We start from the raw sequence: 18,802 nt of genomic DNA, 5'->3' as shown, positions 1-18,802 counted from the left end.
CATTTGAATAGGGAGCTGTTGGTAAAGACCGGGCAAAGTTTTCCCTGAAACTATTGATTCCCAAGGGTACATCAAAAGGACAAGTGGAAATGATTTATATATGCCACAGGATTCAGGCTTCTGCCTCAGACCTACTTAAATGCTAGTACCGAAAGCAATCAAAAGAAGACACTTCTAAGTAAACGTCAGTAACTACCTCACAGGTATGGACGTTCTCTCTTCCCTTTCCCTGGGGACAACCCAGACTTACAGCTAATCTGTCATTGAGCACTTACTGTCTGTAAGAGGAGGAGAAAGAGGAGGAAGAGGAGGAGAGACCAACTGACCACAGATTAGATAGGAAATCTTTTTTTTTTTTTTTCTGTACGCGGGCCTCTCACTGTTGTGGCCTCTCCCATTGCGGAGCACAGGCTCCGGACGCACAGGCTCAGCGGCCATGGCTCACGGGCCCAGCCGCTCCGTGGCATGTGGGATCCTCCTGGACCGGGGCACGAACCCGCATCCCCTGCATCGGCAGGCAGACTCTCAACCACTGCGCTACCAGGGAAGCCCTAGATAGGAAATCTTCAAGTAAATTTCTTTGCCTCCTTTTTTTTTTTCTTTAGGGATAGCAGAGGTCTAGAGGAAACTTTTTTTTTTTTTTTTTAAGTAGGCATAGATAATTTTACTGTTAAAATAAAACGATAGATTTGCAGAACTGTTTTGTACCTGGATTCATACTTAGGTTTGTCATTTTCTTAGCCTGCGGATATTCCTGAAACATGTGCAGTGATTGTCTTCTTTCACTACATTTTGTTGGCATATATTTCCATGTTATGTTTCTTTGTTTTCCTTTTCCATACAATCCCGATGTTAAGATGATGTCTGCAATTTCAACAATATCAATGTTACTGGATTAATTTCCTTCAAGTACAGTTTATAAGCAGCTTACTACTCTAAACTTGTTCTTTATAAGTTTGTTTGGATTTACAAGTTTCTGCTCTTCTTCAAGGAGGCACCGTCATTAGTTAGTGTATCCTATGTGTGCATGATCCTGGGCACTTGAAGATCCCAACTTTCAGAAGCTTCTGTGTTCAGATGGAGAGACAAGTCCATCATGAAGTAAACTGATCATGAAGTAAACCCCCATTACGCCCAAGGTAATATGCTGATGAAAGCTACATCATGAATTATAACAACATATGGGTACATATGGTGTGAGGGGCTTCCCTCCAGCAAGGGAAGCAGACAAAATTGAGCAAAGACAAAAGAATCCATTTCCCATCTTTTGCTATCCATAAAGTCCATATTTTGCTCAACTTTGTTTCAAATTTTTTGGTTGTTCTTATTTCTTAATAAGAAACAGAGATGATCCTTGTATTGAATGGAGTTGAGCTTTGAATAATTAATTTGGTGTGATTTTTTTGTGAAGGTCATATTGGTCCTTTCCTGCACTGCTGAATGTCAGGTCAGTGTCATGGGACATTGTTTGGGGAACTACTTCGCCTCAGCATGTTCAGGATTCTCCTAACATAAATGCCATTTCCTGGCATTTTCTCCCCCTGTGGTCAGGAAGTTCTTCAAGTGTCTTTAGTTTACAGAACCATTTTGTGTGCTTGGGGGTAAGGGGATTAGGGAAGCTAGCAATTTGGGTCAAAGCCCTAGTGACTCTATAGATGATACTGTGTTTGCACTTCACTGGGAATGCAAGAACAGCCCAAGTCATGACTTCACAGTGAAAAACAGAGGCGCCGACTCTGGAAAGAGCAGGAGTGTTGTCAGAAGTGATACTGACAGGGAGTAAGAGCTTTAAGGGTAAACTGGAGGCAGATGAGAATAAACTGCTAAGTAAAAAACATAAACATCTTGAGTAAGCTTTCTAAGTTAGAAATAGAAATAGTTTTTTTTTTCTTGCTAGATTTCAGGCATATTTTCATCCCTTAATTTGACTTTCTCCTCCTTCCACATTAAATGGATGGAAAAGTGTTACCAAAAAGTCAGGGATTATAATGATGAAAAGCACATCTCAGAGCAGTGGTTCTCAAAGTGTGTTCCCTGGACCAGCAGTATTAATATCACAGGGGAATTTGTTAGGAATGCAAATTCTCAGGCCTTATTCTAGACCTACCAAGTCAGCAGTTTTGGGGCTAAGGCCACTAATTTGTGCTTTGACAAAAGTTCTCCAGGTATATCTAGTGTGTATCAACATTTGAGAACCACTGGTGTAGTGATTAAGGGTATGACATCTGGAGCCAGATAGCTGTAGTACTTAGGGCAATTCATTTGTTTGTTTGTTTCCCATCTGTAAAATGGTAGCTGTACCAAACTCACAGTGTGGTAATGAAGACTAAATGAGCTAAAGTGTGTAAAATCCTTAGAGCAATGCCTGGCCACTGTAAGTGCTATATAAATGATTAGGTGATGATGATAATCTCTTTATAGGTGTTATTTTCATTTTTTTCCCCCACAGGGTACATTTCACAATTTACAGCACAGCTTTTTGTTTACCAGGAGAGCTTCTCCCCTATTATCTTAGAGTTATTTTCCATGGCTCAAAGCAGCGTTTCTCAGCATGTGTTCCATGGATCATCTGCATCAAAACCACCTGTGGTGCTTATTAAAATGCAGATTCTTAACTTCCTCCCAGACCTAGAGCAGTGATCAGAATTCTCGAGTGATACTTCTTCACCCAGAAATTTCAAAACCACCACCCCTGGATAACAAAGACCATGATCTTCATTTTGCAAATGGGAACATGAGGCACAGGGGGTAGCATAAGCTCAGGGAAATCCAGAATCTCAGTAAGACCAGGAATAAGAACTGGATTTCTGATTTTGTGTTATATTGACAGATTATGCTGCTTCTTTGTGGCTTTATTTGCTTTATCAAGAATTTGATTCCAGTTGTGCCACTTGTTTACAGAGACCTAGCATTATTTAACCTAAAAATAACATTTACATTATAAATCTAGAACTATCAAAAATGATGAGTTCCTGAAAAATATACCTGGACCATTATCCATCACTCAGCTAAAATTGTTTCAGTTGTGGCTGTATCTAATACATCACTTTTTTTTTTAAGTTTTCTTAAAAATTAATTAATTAATTATTTTGGGGGGCTGTGCTGGGTCTTCGTTGCTGTGCCCGGGCTTTCTCTAGCTGCGGACAGTGGAGGCTACTCTTCGTTGCAGTGTGCGGGCTTCTCATCGGTGGCTTCTCTTGTTGCGGAGCACGGCCTCTAGGTGCACGGGCTTCAGTACTTGTGGCTCGCGGGCTCTAGAGCGCAGGCTCAGTAGTTGTAGCGCATGGGCTTAGTTGCTCCGCAGCAGACGGGATCTTCCCGGACCAGGGCTTGAACCCATGGGCCCTGCACTGGCAGGTGGATTCTTAACCACTGCGCCACCAGGGAAGTCCCTAATACATCACTCTTATATTAAAGATGAAGCAAAAGGGCTCAGAGAGGTTGAGGAAATTGTCAAAAGTCACATGACTAGATATCAGCAGTGTGGAAATTAGAGCTTGTTCTCCCAACTGCCAATCCAGTGTCCTTTCGCCATATCCCACTGTCCTAATCCTTGCTGATTTAAATGATTTAAAGGAGCACTTAAATTTTAGAAACAACTTTACCTATACTGCTCACATAAAATCTGGTCTCAGCAGTTTTTTTTTAACCTCCTTTAATTTCTTTTACTTAAAGATATGCTAATATCACATCTTCCTTTTTACAGTAATGACAAATCAATAATATACTGACAACTAATAACTCAAAGCTCCACTGCATAATGCTTTTTCATCAGTGCAAATTTGACCGTTCTAAAGCAGTTAGATTGACTTTTCAGGCTGTGATGAAAATGCTTTGGGCCTTTTCACACAGGGCCTATGGGTCTTGTATACACTGATCTATTACAGTCAAGCTCCCACACAGTATTAATATGCATTTAGATTACTTAGTTCTTAACTTGAGGCTACACAGGGATATTTATCTCCTCTACAAATCACGCTCATGTAATTGGTGGGACAGAGGTGCTATTCATGCCAGGATCACTTGATTATCCTATAAAATGATTTTCTTTTTGTCTCAATTGTTTGTATTTTTTATATTATATATGAACTTCATCTTAATGCAGTCATCTTTTTCCATTTCTCTTTCCTGCTAAGTTTCTTTTCATCTTACCCTTAGCTAGTTCACTACGACCTACTACCTAGTTAACTACTCCTCATTTTTACATCTTAGCTCAACTGTTACCTCCTCATAGAAGTCTTCCTTTTCTTTCTCTCTCTATATAAGAATCTCCCTGCCCCCATACCATGCACTCTTTGTAACTTTACAGCGTTTATTTCTTCATGGCACTGATCACAATATGTAATTTTAAAATTTATTTGTTTACTTTTTTATTGTTTCTCTCTCTACACACTTGAATGTGAGGTCCATGTGTCCATCATGCAGGTGTTTGCCTGAGTACTAACCACGATGCCTGATACACAGCAGAGGCTAAATCAACATTTGTTGAATGAATATGTCTGTGAGTTGCTGTGGAATTTTGTAGTCTGCTTAGAGGGGTATGAGTATGTGTTATATCTTGGTCCCCTATAATAACTTCTTTTGGATGATCTCCTTCAGTGACAGACACTAACATAGACATAGGGTTGTCTATCTCCTCAGTTAGTTTCCTTGACTCCAGACCTATTAAATGGACAGGCCTCCTAGACCATTTGGACCATGGTACCTTATCGTGAGTAAACCTAGGCTTTCTAGATCATTCTAGACCACAATGTACTATCTTCCAGAGCTTGTATTCTATGGTAGCCTCTGGTCACAGGTGGTTATTGAGCACTTGAAATGTAGCTAGTATGAAGTGCCATATGCTGTGAGTGTAAAATACACATTGGATTCTGAGGATTTAGTATAAAAATGTAGAATATCTCATTAATAATTGTCATACTGTCTACTTATTTTTTTTTTTTTTTTTTTTTTTTTTTTGTGGTACGTGGGCCTCTCACTGATGTGGCCTCCCCTGTTGTGGAGCACAGGCTCCGGACGCGCAGGCTCAGCGGCCATGGCTCACGGGCCCAGCCGCTCCGCGGCATGCGGGATCCTCCCAGACCGGGGCACGAACCCGCGTCCCCTGCATCGGCAGGCAGACTCTCAACCACTGCGCCACCAGGGAAGGCCCTGTCTACTTATTGAAATAACATTTTGGATCTATTGAGCTAAATAAAATATATTATTACATTTAATTTCACTTTTTTTCTTTTTACTCTTAAAATGTGCTACTGGAACATTTGAGATTATATATGTGGATCACATTTGTGGCTCACATTATATTTCTATAGGGCAGTGTTGTTCTAGACCTAAGTAGTTCACCTCTGTTGTTTGGCAATGTAGACTGAAGGTGATCCCCTGAAGGGAATGCCCAAATTGCAAAAGCCTCTCATAGCCTGCTCCATTCTTGTTAGCTGTGCACTAGGGGAAGGACTGGCACTCCAGGAGAGTGGCTCAGGTGTCATTTCAGTACTCCCTCAGTGTCAAATCATGAGGCCCACATACAGTTTGCATCCCGAGACACAGAAACTTTAAATATATTGCTAGTGTCCATACATCTTGCTTAAAATAATGACAGGACCAGAACCCAGGTCTTTCAATTATGCTAAGTCATTGAATTACTTATAGAAGGACCAACTAATAAAATTATATCTTCCTTTTAAAATGCAATACTAGAAAATTTGAAAGGATTGTTAATAAGTTACACAGGTTTTCTTAAAAAAATCAGTTAATGATGGAATTACACCAGTCTTTAGACAACTAAATAGAAAATCATATTGTATACTCTGATAAATTAAACAAGAGAAACTCCTATTATTGCCACATGTGCTATAGTAGAGGATTAAACTGGGATAACCTTTATTTAGCAAAAGCGTATACATTGCAAAGCAAAATTTAAATAAGTCAGATATGAACATGAACTCTACTTGTAAATAAATACAAATCTAATAACCATTCTTTGCAAAGCTATAAAAACTCCCCTGGAGACCATACACTGCAGTTTGGAAAACTGGTTCCTATATCTTATTCCAAAAGCCCTCACCACTGACACATCAGGCAGACTGCTCTTCTTAGGTAAGGAGATGGATTCCTAAATAATTAGCTTCATCATCATTATCTTCTGGTTCATTCATTAGTTTAGCAAATATTTAGTGGGAACCAACTATGTGCCAGGCATCTGTGTGTTCTAGGTGCTCAAGATACTACAGTGACCAATGCAAACAAACTTTTGCTCTTTGGAGCTTAAATTTTTGTGCTTAGGTATTGTCTCAACAGGAAGAATAAAATGAAATGATAAAGTAAATCTAAGCAGTGCTACCTTAGAATGCCAGAGGTAACTTTTTTTTTTTTTTTAAGTTGGGAATTGAAGTGAATTTGAGACTTTCTATCCTGTGTCTTTCTTGGGGAATTTGAAAGTGGAGGTGCATATGGAAGGTGGAGGTGCCTAAAACCACACCTATCCAAAGTACTAATTAGTATTTTCAGAATGAAAATGTCAGAAGACCCTCTTAAAGCTTCAAATTAAACCATTAGACTGTGTTAAGGGATTTTCCAATCATTCTGGGGCGTCTTGGCATACTTATTCGGCTCTTCTTTCTTCGGCTGGGACATCCCAACCTATAGTTAACCAGATGTCTTAGTTCTTACATCCACTAATTCTAGGAACTCCCAGTCAGAATGGCTTCCCTTCTCGCTCAACAGACTCATTCTCATTCTCTCACAGTCCGAGTCCTGCCCCGGCACATATTCTCTCCCTTCCACATATTCACTTGCTTACACTTCCACAGGTTCCCCTTCCCTTTCAAGCAGAGAGGTTCCTTTAATATGGCATTTTCCCCTCAAAGTTCAGCCAGTAGATGTCTCCATTACTCCCTTATAGCTAAGACCTCGGCAAGTAGGGTTTAATCATTTCTTTAACCGACAACAAGGAGGAAGATTTGATAATTTGCCTAAAATGAGCAGATGCTCGGGAGGACACGTCTCCATCCTACGTCCCTTCCCTCCGATTTAAGCCACAAATGAAAACTACTTTCCCCCTCTTTTCCAGGCAAAAGGAAAGGCTGATTTAACTAAGCATGCAAGATGCCAACACCCTCCTCCTCGGTACGTCCAAGTTTCCTTCGCTCTGAGCCACCACACCTCTGCTTCTCCCTTCACTCCGCCCACCCCACCTCTCACCCCCTCAGGTTCCCGAGTCATCAGGGAACGCGAGCGGGTGAAAGGACTCAGCGAAGCTGCATCCCGCACCACCGCCTCCTCCTGCGCCTCGGGTTCAGCACTGGACAGCTCCCGCACCAGCCCAACAAACGGCAGTCGGCTGATTGACAGAGGAGCCGGCCAAACAGGGCACAAGACGACTTGAAGCCGCCCTACAAGGGTTTGGTTGCGGCCAAGCTGCCTCTTTAAACCGGCTTTCCTCCCGAGAGCAGGGAGAGGCAGGAGTGTGGTTTGTGGCCAAACTTAAAGACTCCAATTAACCAGCTGCCTAGCCCTCGTGGTTCCGGAAAGACAAACGCCTTAAAAGAAACCCTAGCTGCTGCGCTCGCGGTGCGGGTCTGGGCGCGCGCGCTCCGCGCCTCGGGGCGAAGCGGACGAGGAGGAGCCTGAGCCGGGAGGCGGGAACGACCTGCCACGGGCGAGACGATGGAGCAGCGTCTTTGGCGGCCGCGGCGGCGGCAGCAGCAGCAGCAGCAGCTCCTGAACACACCTCAATGAGAGCGGCGGTGGAAGCTGCTAAGCAGAAAGACGTAAGCAGGCCAACCATAGCTGCCGGCGGCGAGAGGGGATGCAAGCTGCCGGGCTCCAAGCTGCGAGGTGCGCAATCCCGAGCCGACCCATGGTGGAGCGGGCGCAGCCGGCGTTGCCACAGGTGATCTGATCTCCTGCGACGGTAGCTCAGTCAGCCGCGCGTATTCCAGAAGATCCCGATTTTAAAGTCCTTTTGGACTAGGTGCCAGCTGAACAGGGGGAAGACTCCTAGTGAAAGTCCTACTGCTGATAGACTGACGACCAAAATTTAAAAAGTGACTCTCTCCGTTACCTCCTCTCCTGGCTGCGAGGCAGATGGGAGCCATGGCTTATCCCTTATTCTGCTGCCTCCTGCTCGTTCACCTGGGATTGGGAGCTGTCGGCGCCAGCCGCGACCCTCCAAGTCGGACGGATTCCCCTCGAGAGAAGACCCTGAGGGCGAAGCAGCACGCCCAGCAGCCGGCTCGAGCCTCTGCCCCGGACCCCTCGGCTCCCTGGAGCCGCTCCACCGACGGCACCATCTTGGCGCAGAAAATCGCCGAGGAGGTGCCCATGGACGTGGCCTCTTACCTCTACACCGGGGACTCCCACCAGCTGAAGCGAGCCAACTGCTCCAGCCGCTACGAGCTGGCGGGCCTGCCGGGGAAGTCGCCTGCCCTAGCCAGCTCCCACCCCTCCTTGCACGGGGCGCTGGACACGCTGACACATGCCACCAACTTCCTCAACATGATGCTGCAGAGCAATAAGTCGCGGGAGCAGAACTCGCAGGACGACCTGGAGTGGTACCGGGCACTGGTGCGGAGCCTCCTGGAGGGTGAGCCCAGCATCTCCCGGGCGGCCATCACCTTCAGCACCGAGTCGCTGTCCGCCCCAGCCCCGCAGGTCTTCCTCCAGGCAACGCGCGAGGAGAGTCGCATCCTGCTCCAGGACCTGTCCTCCTCAGCACACCACCTGGCCAACGCCACGCTGGAGACCGAGTGGTTCCACGGCCTCCGGCGCAAGTGGAGGACTCACTTGCACCGCCGCGGCTCCAATCAGGGGCCCCGGGGCCTGGGCCACAGCTGGCGGCGCAGGGACGGTCTTAGCGGGGACAAGAGCCACGTCAAGTGGTCTCCGCCTTATCTGGAGTGCGAGAACGGCAGTTACAAGCCCGGGTGGTTGGTCACTCTCTCCGCTGCTTTCTACGGGTTGCAGCCTAACCTGGTCCCGGAATTCAGGTAGGGAGGGGAGAAAGATAAAAGCAAAGCCTTCCTTCCGGTTTCATGGGTAGGTGCGCGTGTGGGGAAGGAACACTGTGGCTGTGACATTTAGGCCTCCCACCTTCAAAGCAGAGACCCAGGCTGAGGGACACCCCACGCAGCCGCAAGTGCTTAGGGACAAGAAGTGCCCCGCATTTGTCAGCTTCAGACACTCAGCAAAAGCTTTTCTCTCAAATCAGTTCCCCTGCAAGGGGCAAGGAACGGGAGCTCTTGGTAGAGCTGACAGATGCCCTGTGTTTCTCTCTAACCCTCGGGAGAGCAGGGAGGGGAGTTCCCGGTCAGGGGTGATGCACTGCACCCTGGCAAGCTCAGGGCATGCCAGCCAGGCACAGAGTGGCGAGCAACTCACAAGAGTAGAAAAGGGAGTGGGAAGAAGAGTTCGTTATTTCCGCTACTTCGGGAGAGCCTCTACCTACTTCCTCCTACGTGTGTAGTTTGAGGCGCCAGTCTGTCGTTAGTCAGTTAGCAGAGCGCATAAGGAAAACGCTGCAATGCCCTGGGCAGTCCTGTCCCTTCAGCAGTGAGTCAGTCCCAGCAGCACAGCTGTCTCTAGGATCCACACTTTGCAGCTGGATAGGTGCGCTCCTTCTACTTGTCTCTCTCCTTCCCTCCACCCATCTCCCATTCCTTGGTCCCCTCTGTCTCCTGTCTTCTGTGTTAGGCACACCTAAGTGTTCTCTGGCCCTTCACACACACACACTTTATAAATGAACCTGGTTGAGTTATCCTAGGGAGGGAGGGAGGGATCAGTTCTCACTGAATTCACTCAAAGAGCTCAGAGAAAATTTAGTAATAGTTCCGTATTTCCTGCCTCAAGGTATAGCATTTGTGGGAAGATGAGAATTTGCAGATTAGCAGGTGGTAACTTGTGCCCTGGGACCTGCCTGAGTTTTGGGGTGAGGGACTTTTAGAAGTAGCCCTGTTGAGTGAACATGAGGAACAGAAAGGAAAGGGTAGAAACTCCAAAGAGGGCCTGGGAGAAGGCCACAGATGTTATCCTCCCCAATTCCCAATGGGAAGAAAGTCTTGGGGGTTGAGGTTGCTTCTGTACTTTTTGGGAAACTGGGCAAAAGTGAGAAACCTGTGTGTGTTTTAATGCCCTTTTGGTACAACAAGGACAGGATGATGACCTGGTGAAAGTTACCAGGGGGAGTACTGGGTGGGCAAATGGGAGGAGTCAGAAAGCTTGTTTGTCTTGGCACTGTTATTTACTGCTGAATGACCTCAAGAAAGTCGCTTAATCTCTCTGGGCCTCAACAACTTACCTATCAAGTAAGGGAGTTGAACTAGATGGTCTCTAGGGAGCCATCCAGTTATAAAATTCTGTGGCTTTTAATGCTGGCAACACTTGAGAAGGTATAAATGAAAAGTAACCTCCTTTCTCTAATTCTGTATGACCATATTAAATGTTTTTTTGTGTGTGTCTATCTCTTTAAAGGATCTTGTCTTAAACCAGCGTAACTCTTTCCTACTTTAAGGATAATCTTATTTCCTCCTGATTTCTGCAGGATCCTATTAGTAAAAGCTGAGCCCAGCTTTGAGTCTTTGCTATATTATTTGCTCAGAAAAGATCTGCAGATGCCATTCACTGCTAGAAAATTGCTTTTGGCCTTCACATAAGCCTTTTCAGGGAGTCCCAAGTCCCAGGACTGAAAGATCGATCAATCAATCGATAGATTGATCTATCCATTCATCCATCTTACTAACGTATACTGATACTTTGTTAGGCTCTGTGCTAACTGCTTTGCATGTATTATCTTGATTAATCCTCACAACAAACCTGAGTTAGGTTTTATTAGTTTCCCTGTTTTACAGAAAAGGAACCTGAAGCACAGAGAGATTAAGCTTCTTTCCTAAGATCACGCAGCAGTTAAGCAGTAGAGTCGGGATTTGAGCTCGGTTCACACTTTTAACCACTATGCTAAACTCTGTCTCATGAAGGTGTCTTAGGAGTGCTGCATGTATTGCAGCTGCTGCATAAAAATATATGTATTTTTCAAGGGTCAGATGTGAGACTGGGCATGAGAACCATTTATTTTCAGAAGTATTTCTCATAAGGCTCAGAAAACATAGGTCACCTAAATGAACTCAGGCCTTCCGCGGGCCAAGATAAAAGGCTGAGACACCAGGGGTCATGTTGTGTAGGCTCACACGACCCTATCTGATTTTTGGACTATGTTCAGAAAATAGATTGTTTCCTCTGGCTGAGTCTCTTTAAGTGCCTTCATAGTCATCGGTGGTGTTCTTTAGCCAAGGCACGAAGCCAGGCCATTTAGTGTCTGGCTCTCTACAGAATCTGGCTCCTCCTAGCAGCACGCATGAAGAGCAGAATAAGTGCTCTCCTGTAAGTACTTCTGCCCCATGTCCCATGCTCCTCAAGTACTGTACTGAGGATTTGCACAGATGTTAATTATAGGAACTGGAAGAAATCTTAGATCAGATGGTTCTTCCTGTTTCATAAAGAAACAGATAAGAAAGGTGAAGTGACTTGTCCAAGAATCACATATCGAGCTTTTAGCAACAGCAGAAATAGGATCCAGGCCTTCTGCCTCTGGTTCATACTATGCCATATATACATACATATATATATATATATATATATATATATATATATATATATATATATATATATAAATTTCAATGGGCCTTTTCTGTCTCTTCATACTCATAAAAGGCAAATGTTTTTGATGTTGTTGATGTTTTATCACCTAAGATGTGTATTCTAAAATTTTATAACATTAGTGAATAATATTGTACAGGTATGGTAACAGGGTAAACCCCAAATGAATTTCTGAGAAACCATGACTAGGCTCTAATCATGATTTTAAATCTATTTTGAATCTATAGAGTATTATTTGCAAAAAGCCTTATCTGTAATAAAAAAAAATTTGCTAATGATTTCCTCATGGAAGAGAGGAGGAGGATAAACTTTGTAGTTAAGATTTTCATTTAACTTCAGTCACTATTTCAGCTGATATTTCCCCAGGTCTTACTTACAAGGTTCAAGATTTAAATTATATTTTATTTTTAGAGAATGCAAATCTGAAATATGAAATTCAAAAATAATGTGGAAAACATGGTCAACTACCTTCTTATATTAATGCTTATCACTGTAAAACACCTCTCAGAATAAATTTTATTCCCCTCTGCTTCAGAATGACACAGGTTTCTTAAATTTTAAGGCCTAGTATGACTCACATGTGAAGAGAAGTTTATTGCTCTTTTTTTCCCCCCAAAATGGCATTAGTGCTTTACCTAAATGGCTCCTGAGTCTTGTTATAGACCTATTGTATAAACACTTAAGTTCTCATCTTCTATCCCAGCGAAAAAAAGAGAGACTAACAATTTAAGGTATACCTTAAATTATTTTTATGTATCATATTAGGTTTGTGATGTCCTTGCAGAGTTTTCTTCAAAGTTAAGTCCTTTGCTTTTGTATACTAATTTTTCTGTGTGGAACTTAAAGCACTATGGAGTTTGAGCCCATTCTAATGAAATCATAGACACATTCCTGGTGGTGGTTGGAACTGTTTAGTGCCTAGGATGAATATAAGGTACCTAAGTGTTTGTTGAATTTAAATTAAGGTAAAGGAACCTTTGGGAATTCTTACTTGATGAGCCGTAAGGGATTTTGGAATTCATTTGGTTTCTTTCCTCTTCTCATTGTACAGTGGAGGAAACTGAGACCCAAAGGGCTAAAGGAATTTGCTAGAGTGGCACAGCTCTTTTGTGGTGGGTTAGAATTAATGGGAACCAATATATATTGAGCATCTGCTATGTGTCAGATGTTTTATAAATATCCCACTGCATTTAATTCTTAGTATTCTCAGGTAGTTACAACTTCAGGAAAGTTGAGCAACTTGCCCAGGGCAACACAGCTAGTAAATTAGGGAGCGTGAATTAAATTTAGATCTATCTAGCTATGAAGCTTGTATTGTCTTTCTACTACCCTATGCTGCTATCTCTTAATTACCAATTTTGTTTTCACCTTGTTATTAAAAATGTAACATGGTATTGGCTTGAAATAATTAATATATTTGGCCAAATAAGTGACAGTCACTTGTTTTTTTGGCCAATCATATAATCAAGTATGTTGTATAGAGAGAAGAGTATTAGACTTGAGTTAGAACTTTGCCCTAAGTCCCAGTTTTGTCTCTGACTGGCTGTATTACCTGTCTGAAAATCCGTTTCTGCACAATTAAAACGTGGAAAGAGACTTGGCGATATCCATATACCTTTATAACTCTTTGTTCTATGAGTTCTTAAGCAACCTATCCAACAGGCAACAAGGAGGCTTTGGAAACAGGGCTGATACACATAAATGCAGTACCTTGTGGAAATGATATTGATGGGGGAGTAACGTGCAGAAGAAGAGAACACCAAATGAATGTCAGACCTGCATTTTTCCACAATAGTGTGGAAACGCCTTTTTAGAAACTTACATAATTAACATTGGTGTCACTGAGTCACTGACTCCTGAGGGAGGGGTTACTTCTCTCTCCTTCACAAACATGTGCCCACACACCTCCATCAGAGATTCTGGTATAGATCTCTGCAGATGGCAATTTACATAGCATTAGAGAAATGACCATCTTGCTCTAGGCCAAACATATCCTGTCTCTCTTGTGGGTACTGGTAGTGGTGAAGAGGTTACCTATAGGAACAGGACAGAGTTGTCTACCTGGGTAATAGATCAAAGAGTTTTTAGATGGACTTCTGCTATTGAGGCTTTTGAGTCTCAATTAGTTCATCTTTAAGCTGTGAATAGTAAAGTGTATCTGTGGGATTTTGTAAAGACTAAATGAAGAACTGTCATCACACAGGAAGTTCAGTAAATATTTTGTGTCACAGCTTCTGTCTTCCTAAATACTGAACATTTTTAGTTGTATTAAAGTCACATGATTTGTAGTAATTTATAATTTATATAATGACTTAATTTCATTCCTATTATTGCGAAGGCTTGTAATTACAGTGGATCATGGCGGAAATACTGGCCTTGGAGACAGGAGACGTTGACCCCAGCCTGCACCACATCCTTGACTATGGTGTTCCCATGGGCAGCAGTTGCCTTTCTAATCCTGTTTCCTCATCTGTAAATTAAAGGGGGTTGGACTAGGTGACCTGTTGGGTTCCTTATAATCTAAAAGTCTATGATTATGTACATAATTAAATGTGTCACTTTAGCTTGTGAAGTTTCGATTGTTATGCTGAAACCAGTTAATGTATCCTCACTTAAATGCAGATCATGTTCATATATGTTCAGTGTTTAACTTTATCATGGTCATTTACTCATAAGATATTTAGAGAAAGCCCTCTTGGTGTACACTGAATTAAGTATATATACTAAGGGAAATGAGAACTCCATTTCAAAATAAGAATAAGCATGATCTGAGTGTCTAGATCTTGAAAGATCACCTGAAATTTACTTAAAGTCAACAAGAAGCTGTTTCCCAGATTTCTAAACCAAGGGCCTCAGTACACTTGTGTAATTTCCCCCAAGGTAATCAATGTTTAGGCATCCTGAAGCTCCTACTTACTGTTTAAAAACAACTTGTCTCTGACTTACCTCTGCAGTTGGTGTTAATACTTCAAAGGAGGCTATTTAGTGTGGTGTAGCAGTGGTACAGCATTATCTTGCCACCTTCTAGAACATGCATTTGGAAGCTGAAATGGGATTTCAAGACTGCTAAATAAATGACAAGAGTTTAGGCCTCCCCTCTAGGGAGAGAACTCATGCCTCCCAAGACTGATTTTATGGCCTCAGTTGCTGGATAAGTCAAATTTTACTTTCAACTTCATAAAAGCAGCAGTTTGTTGTTCACTGTTCAGGGTTTTAAGGCTAAGTTTTTCCAAGATGCACCGTGTTTTATGATTATATTGTAATATACTGGGATGCCAAGAAGTATGTTGTTGGTGTTATTTGTACTTGGTTGGTACAGAAGCATTAGGGCCTTGTTTGTTTTCTCTATTCAGTTCTGGATTGATGTTCACAGGGTTATTTAAACAGAATCACTGAAACAGTACATTGGAATCTTGATAACTTTGGCAGCTTGACGGCCACTATGTGCAAACAGGCAGTTCAGCGGTCTTGGGGCTGTGTTGGGAGACTTTGCAGACAACAGCACCATTAGGCTCTTGCCCAGCACAGCTATGGCACATACGTACATTGGCTTGTTTTGCTGGTCTTTTAGTACTGTTCGTTTTTCAAGTTTTAGCAAGAAACCTTTTCTGGTGTAATTTCTACTTTGGCTGGGCATTTACTCATCTAACAAGTCTTTCTTCCTAAAATTTGACCTATGAAAAGATTTAGGTGGGTAGGCTGTTCTATAAAATACTTCTTCAGTTTAGGAAAAAATTAATGCTCTTGGCTAAAAGTCTTTCTCAGGTACCCACCCCCCCAGCCCCATTTTCTACAATACCAAACTTAGTGTAGGAACCATGACTGACTTTCTCTTTTACAACAAAGGATATTATAGTGCCTCAAAGCAATCACAGGAGTCACCTAGTTTTATTACCTTCATTATAGGTAGAATTTATAGAAAACAGAGATTAGCTTAAATGTGATCTGACCCCAAGATCATTTTCTCCAAAAAACACTGTTTCCTTCCTTTTTATTAAAGAAGGCAGTCTCTTTCTCTTTTATAGTTAACTGATACTTATAATTAATTGAAATCCAGTTAATTTTTATTCATTATAATATCTCTTGTAACTTTCCCCCATTTAGAATACGACAAAACAGGATTAAAAAAAAATCCTGTCCAGTTAGCAAAGTACCCAGTGCACTTATAACCTAAAAGGGAACTTAGAATTACATAAGATGTTGGTTTACTTTCTTAACCTGGTTTTCTCACCACTTATGTGTTTTCCAACGTGTACGCCTTATTACATTATCGTGGAAAGATTTTTATAGAATAACAGGACACATGGCTTTTATCTCAGAAAAAGGAAAAGGTATTGTAGTACAAAATAATGTATTTTATCAATTCTAAGATGTACCTTTTCCACATTTTGATGTCTCTCAAACTGAGGTGTGTCTTAATGATTGAGGGCATGTCATTTCCAATTGGCATACTTTTAGTGGTACATTCTTTTAGTGGTACAGAATGTAATAGCATATCTTACAATTAATGGCGTCTTATATTTGATGAACTGTGATATTAGAAAATGGGAAATTAAATTCCAGGGTCTCTCCAACTATAAAGTTCTACTATCATCTATAAGCTATCAATATGCAGCAAAATATGCCTATATGGAAACAAAAAACCTAGACCTTACTGCTGTATATCAGATTGCTATTTGTCTTCATAATAATTTTTTAGACAAGACAAGCTATACTAAAACATGTAACCACACTGTCTTTTTAATATATGTGAAATACACAAAACATCGGGCCAGAAGCTGCAGAAACTTATTTTCAGAATAGGTGAGGTAAGGATTATCAAAATCTTTCCTACACCATCTGGCAAAGCGTTTCACTCACACTGTGGGGAGATGGATAGGACAGTGGGAATACAAGACCACTTATAAACTAAAAATAGAGGGACTAGATCTGTCTTTCCTTTCTAAAGTGCTTAGAGGTTTCAGGGCGGAAATAACAGCTTTGTGGTGTAGCCATGTAACTAGTTTTGGTTGAAGAGATTTAAATGGAATTGTGGAGGTATGTGTTTTTTCTCTTTCTTTTCTAGTCAGTTGCCGGGAATGGAATGAAGAGTCTGGCTGTCCCCTTATTTGATGCCTTAGACCACTGTGTAGAGCAGGGTGTCTCAACCTCAGAACTATTGACATTTGGGGCCAGATAACCCTTTGCTGTGGGGGCTTTTTAGCTGTAAGATGTTTAGCAGCACCCCTGACTCTACCCACAGGATGCCAGTAGCAACCTCCCTGCCCAGTGTGACAATCAAAAATGTCTACAAATATTGCCAAGTATCACCTAAGGGGTAAAAATGTCTCTGGTTGAAAGCAGCTGGTTTAGAGGGAACACATATAAAAATGCTATTCTGTGGCTATCCTATTTCAAGAGTTCTATATGTATCTGTGTGTGTGTGTGTGTGTGTGTGTGTGTGTGTGTGTGTGTGTGTGTATGTGTGTGTGAGTTTGTCAGATCACATTTCTATTTGTTTGTTTGGAACATAAGATCACTGCATATATAGAATCTGACATGAATGAGAACTGGAAAATTTTGATGAATTGATGGAATATTAATTCACATTTAGATGTCATTAGGCTCAAAAAGAACATCTGGCCAAATTATTTCCAGAACTTGTTGCTAAGCATGGATTTGCTACTTATATAGTTAAATGTCTCATATTTAAGATTTCCCATTAAAGGATGCATTTGGAAAAGAAAATGTGTGTGTGTGTGTGTGAACCTCTGTGGGGACAGAGAGGAGAGAGGGAAAAAGTAGGAGGTAGAGAGGAGTGTGGACAGGGAACAAATGGAGATGAATGAAACGATGAAAAACAGTTAGCAATCTATGATGCTATGGAATAGTGTTTTACTTTTTCATGAAGCTCTGTTTACCACTGAGCACTTTCATAGTTCTGATGAAACTGAATTATTCTTTTCTATCAAGTAATGAGGAATCAAGTTCCTGAAAATTTACTCATTATAAAGATAGGTTGACTGTGCTTGCAGTTCAGAACTTTATCTCAGGAAGTCAAAGCTATAAACAGGCTGATGCAGAGCTTATCCCATTAAAGGAATATTAATACCTTACAATATATATTCTTAAAATGCTCTGGTTTTTTTAATGATTTTTTTTTCTTTTTTTTTTGGCTGTGCTGCATGGCTTGCAGGATCTTAGTTCCCTGACCAGGGATCCAACCCAGGCCCCCTGCAGTGGAAGCTCGGATCCTAACAACTAGACCACCAGGGAATTCCCTAAAATGCTCTGTTTGCCACTTTACCTTTATTGATTCAACTAGAAGCTGTTCATAATTTGAACATATTATAAATGAAATTTCCTAGAAGAAATAATTAAAATGACATATTATATAGACATTATTTAAGGCTTTAACATGTTTAAAGACAGTTTTTAACATTACTAATGTTTAGAATCCTGTCAGAAGAAACCTTAAAAAATAACAATGGCTACATGATGGAAAAGACTGTTTAGGCTTTACAAATTACCACAGCACAAACTGATGCATGCCTGCTTCCTCCTGTGCCATCCATAAGCATGTAGTACATGTGAGCTTCAGGGGCAAGAAACGAGGAGCGTGCTGCTGTATATTGTGTTGATTAAAGAGAAATGAGAGATGATGTTGTGAATGTTAAGAGATGAGACCAAAGCTCATGAAGAGAAAGATGAAGATTACTATTTTTCTGGATAAGGCACACTTGAGAAAGTTGTTTCAGGTACTAACTTAATAATTAGATTTGTGGGAAGGCCCTCATATTACAGCCCTCTGAAAGTTATTTAGAAATCTATTTGTCTTTCCACTTTTTTGAGAAAGAAGCAATAATAACTGGGGCATTCTTGAAAGAAACAATGTTCTAGTAAACATCCTGGGAAAGCTCCTTTTTGAAGAATTAGAATTTTAGAAGTAAAAAGGATTTTAGAGATCATTTAATCCAACTTATTTTTACTTTTACACATGAGGAAATGGAGACCCAGGGAAGTGGTGATCATCACTTACACTGGCTACAGTGAACTTGTAGTTTAATAACAGGCACAGATAAAAAGACCCTGAGTCATCAAGTGAACATTAATTTACGGTCATTATTCACTGATTCCAAACTTGGCTGGGTATCAGGATCATCTGAAAAGCCTG

The 18,802-nt window shown here is 41.7% G+C and overlaps 1 protein-coding gene across 1 annotated transcript in view; it reads left to right on the top strand.

The window, feature by feature from the left end:
* Window positions 1–8,085: 8,085 nt before the first annotated feature.
* The window catches only part of GPR158 (G protein-coupled receptor 158), a gene marked incomplete at both ends in the record, with an annotated part of 307,652 nt that continues 296,935 nt past the window's right edge, over window positions 8,086–18,802 (top strand). Inside the window, one exon of the mRNA XM_079701301.1 lies at window positions 8,086–8,987. Within this exon, the coding sequence (XP_079557427.1) occupies window positions 8,086–8,987 (902 nt within the window). The remainder of the gene's footprint in view (window positions 8,988–18,802) is intronic.

The sequence above is a fragment of the Hyperoodon ampullatus genome (genome assembly GCF_949752795.1).
Source record: "Hyperoodon ampullatus genome assembly, chromosome: 3".
Lineage (NCBI taxonomy): Eukaryota > Metazoa > Chordata > Mammalia > Artiodactyla > Ziphiidae > Hyperoodon > Hyperoodon ampullatus.
The sequence above is the reverse complement of the archived record's forward strand: the minus strand, read 5'-3'. Positions and strand labels throughout refer to the sequence as shown.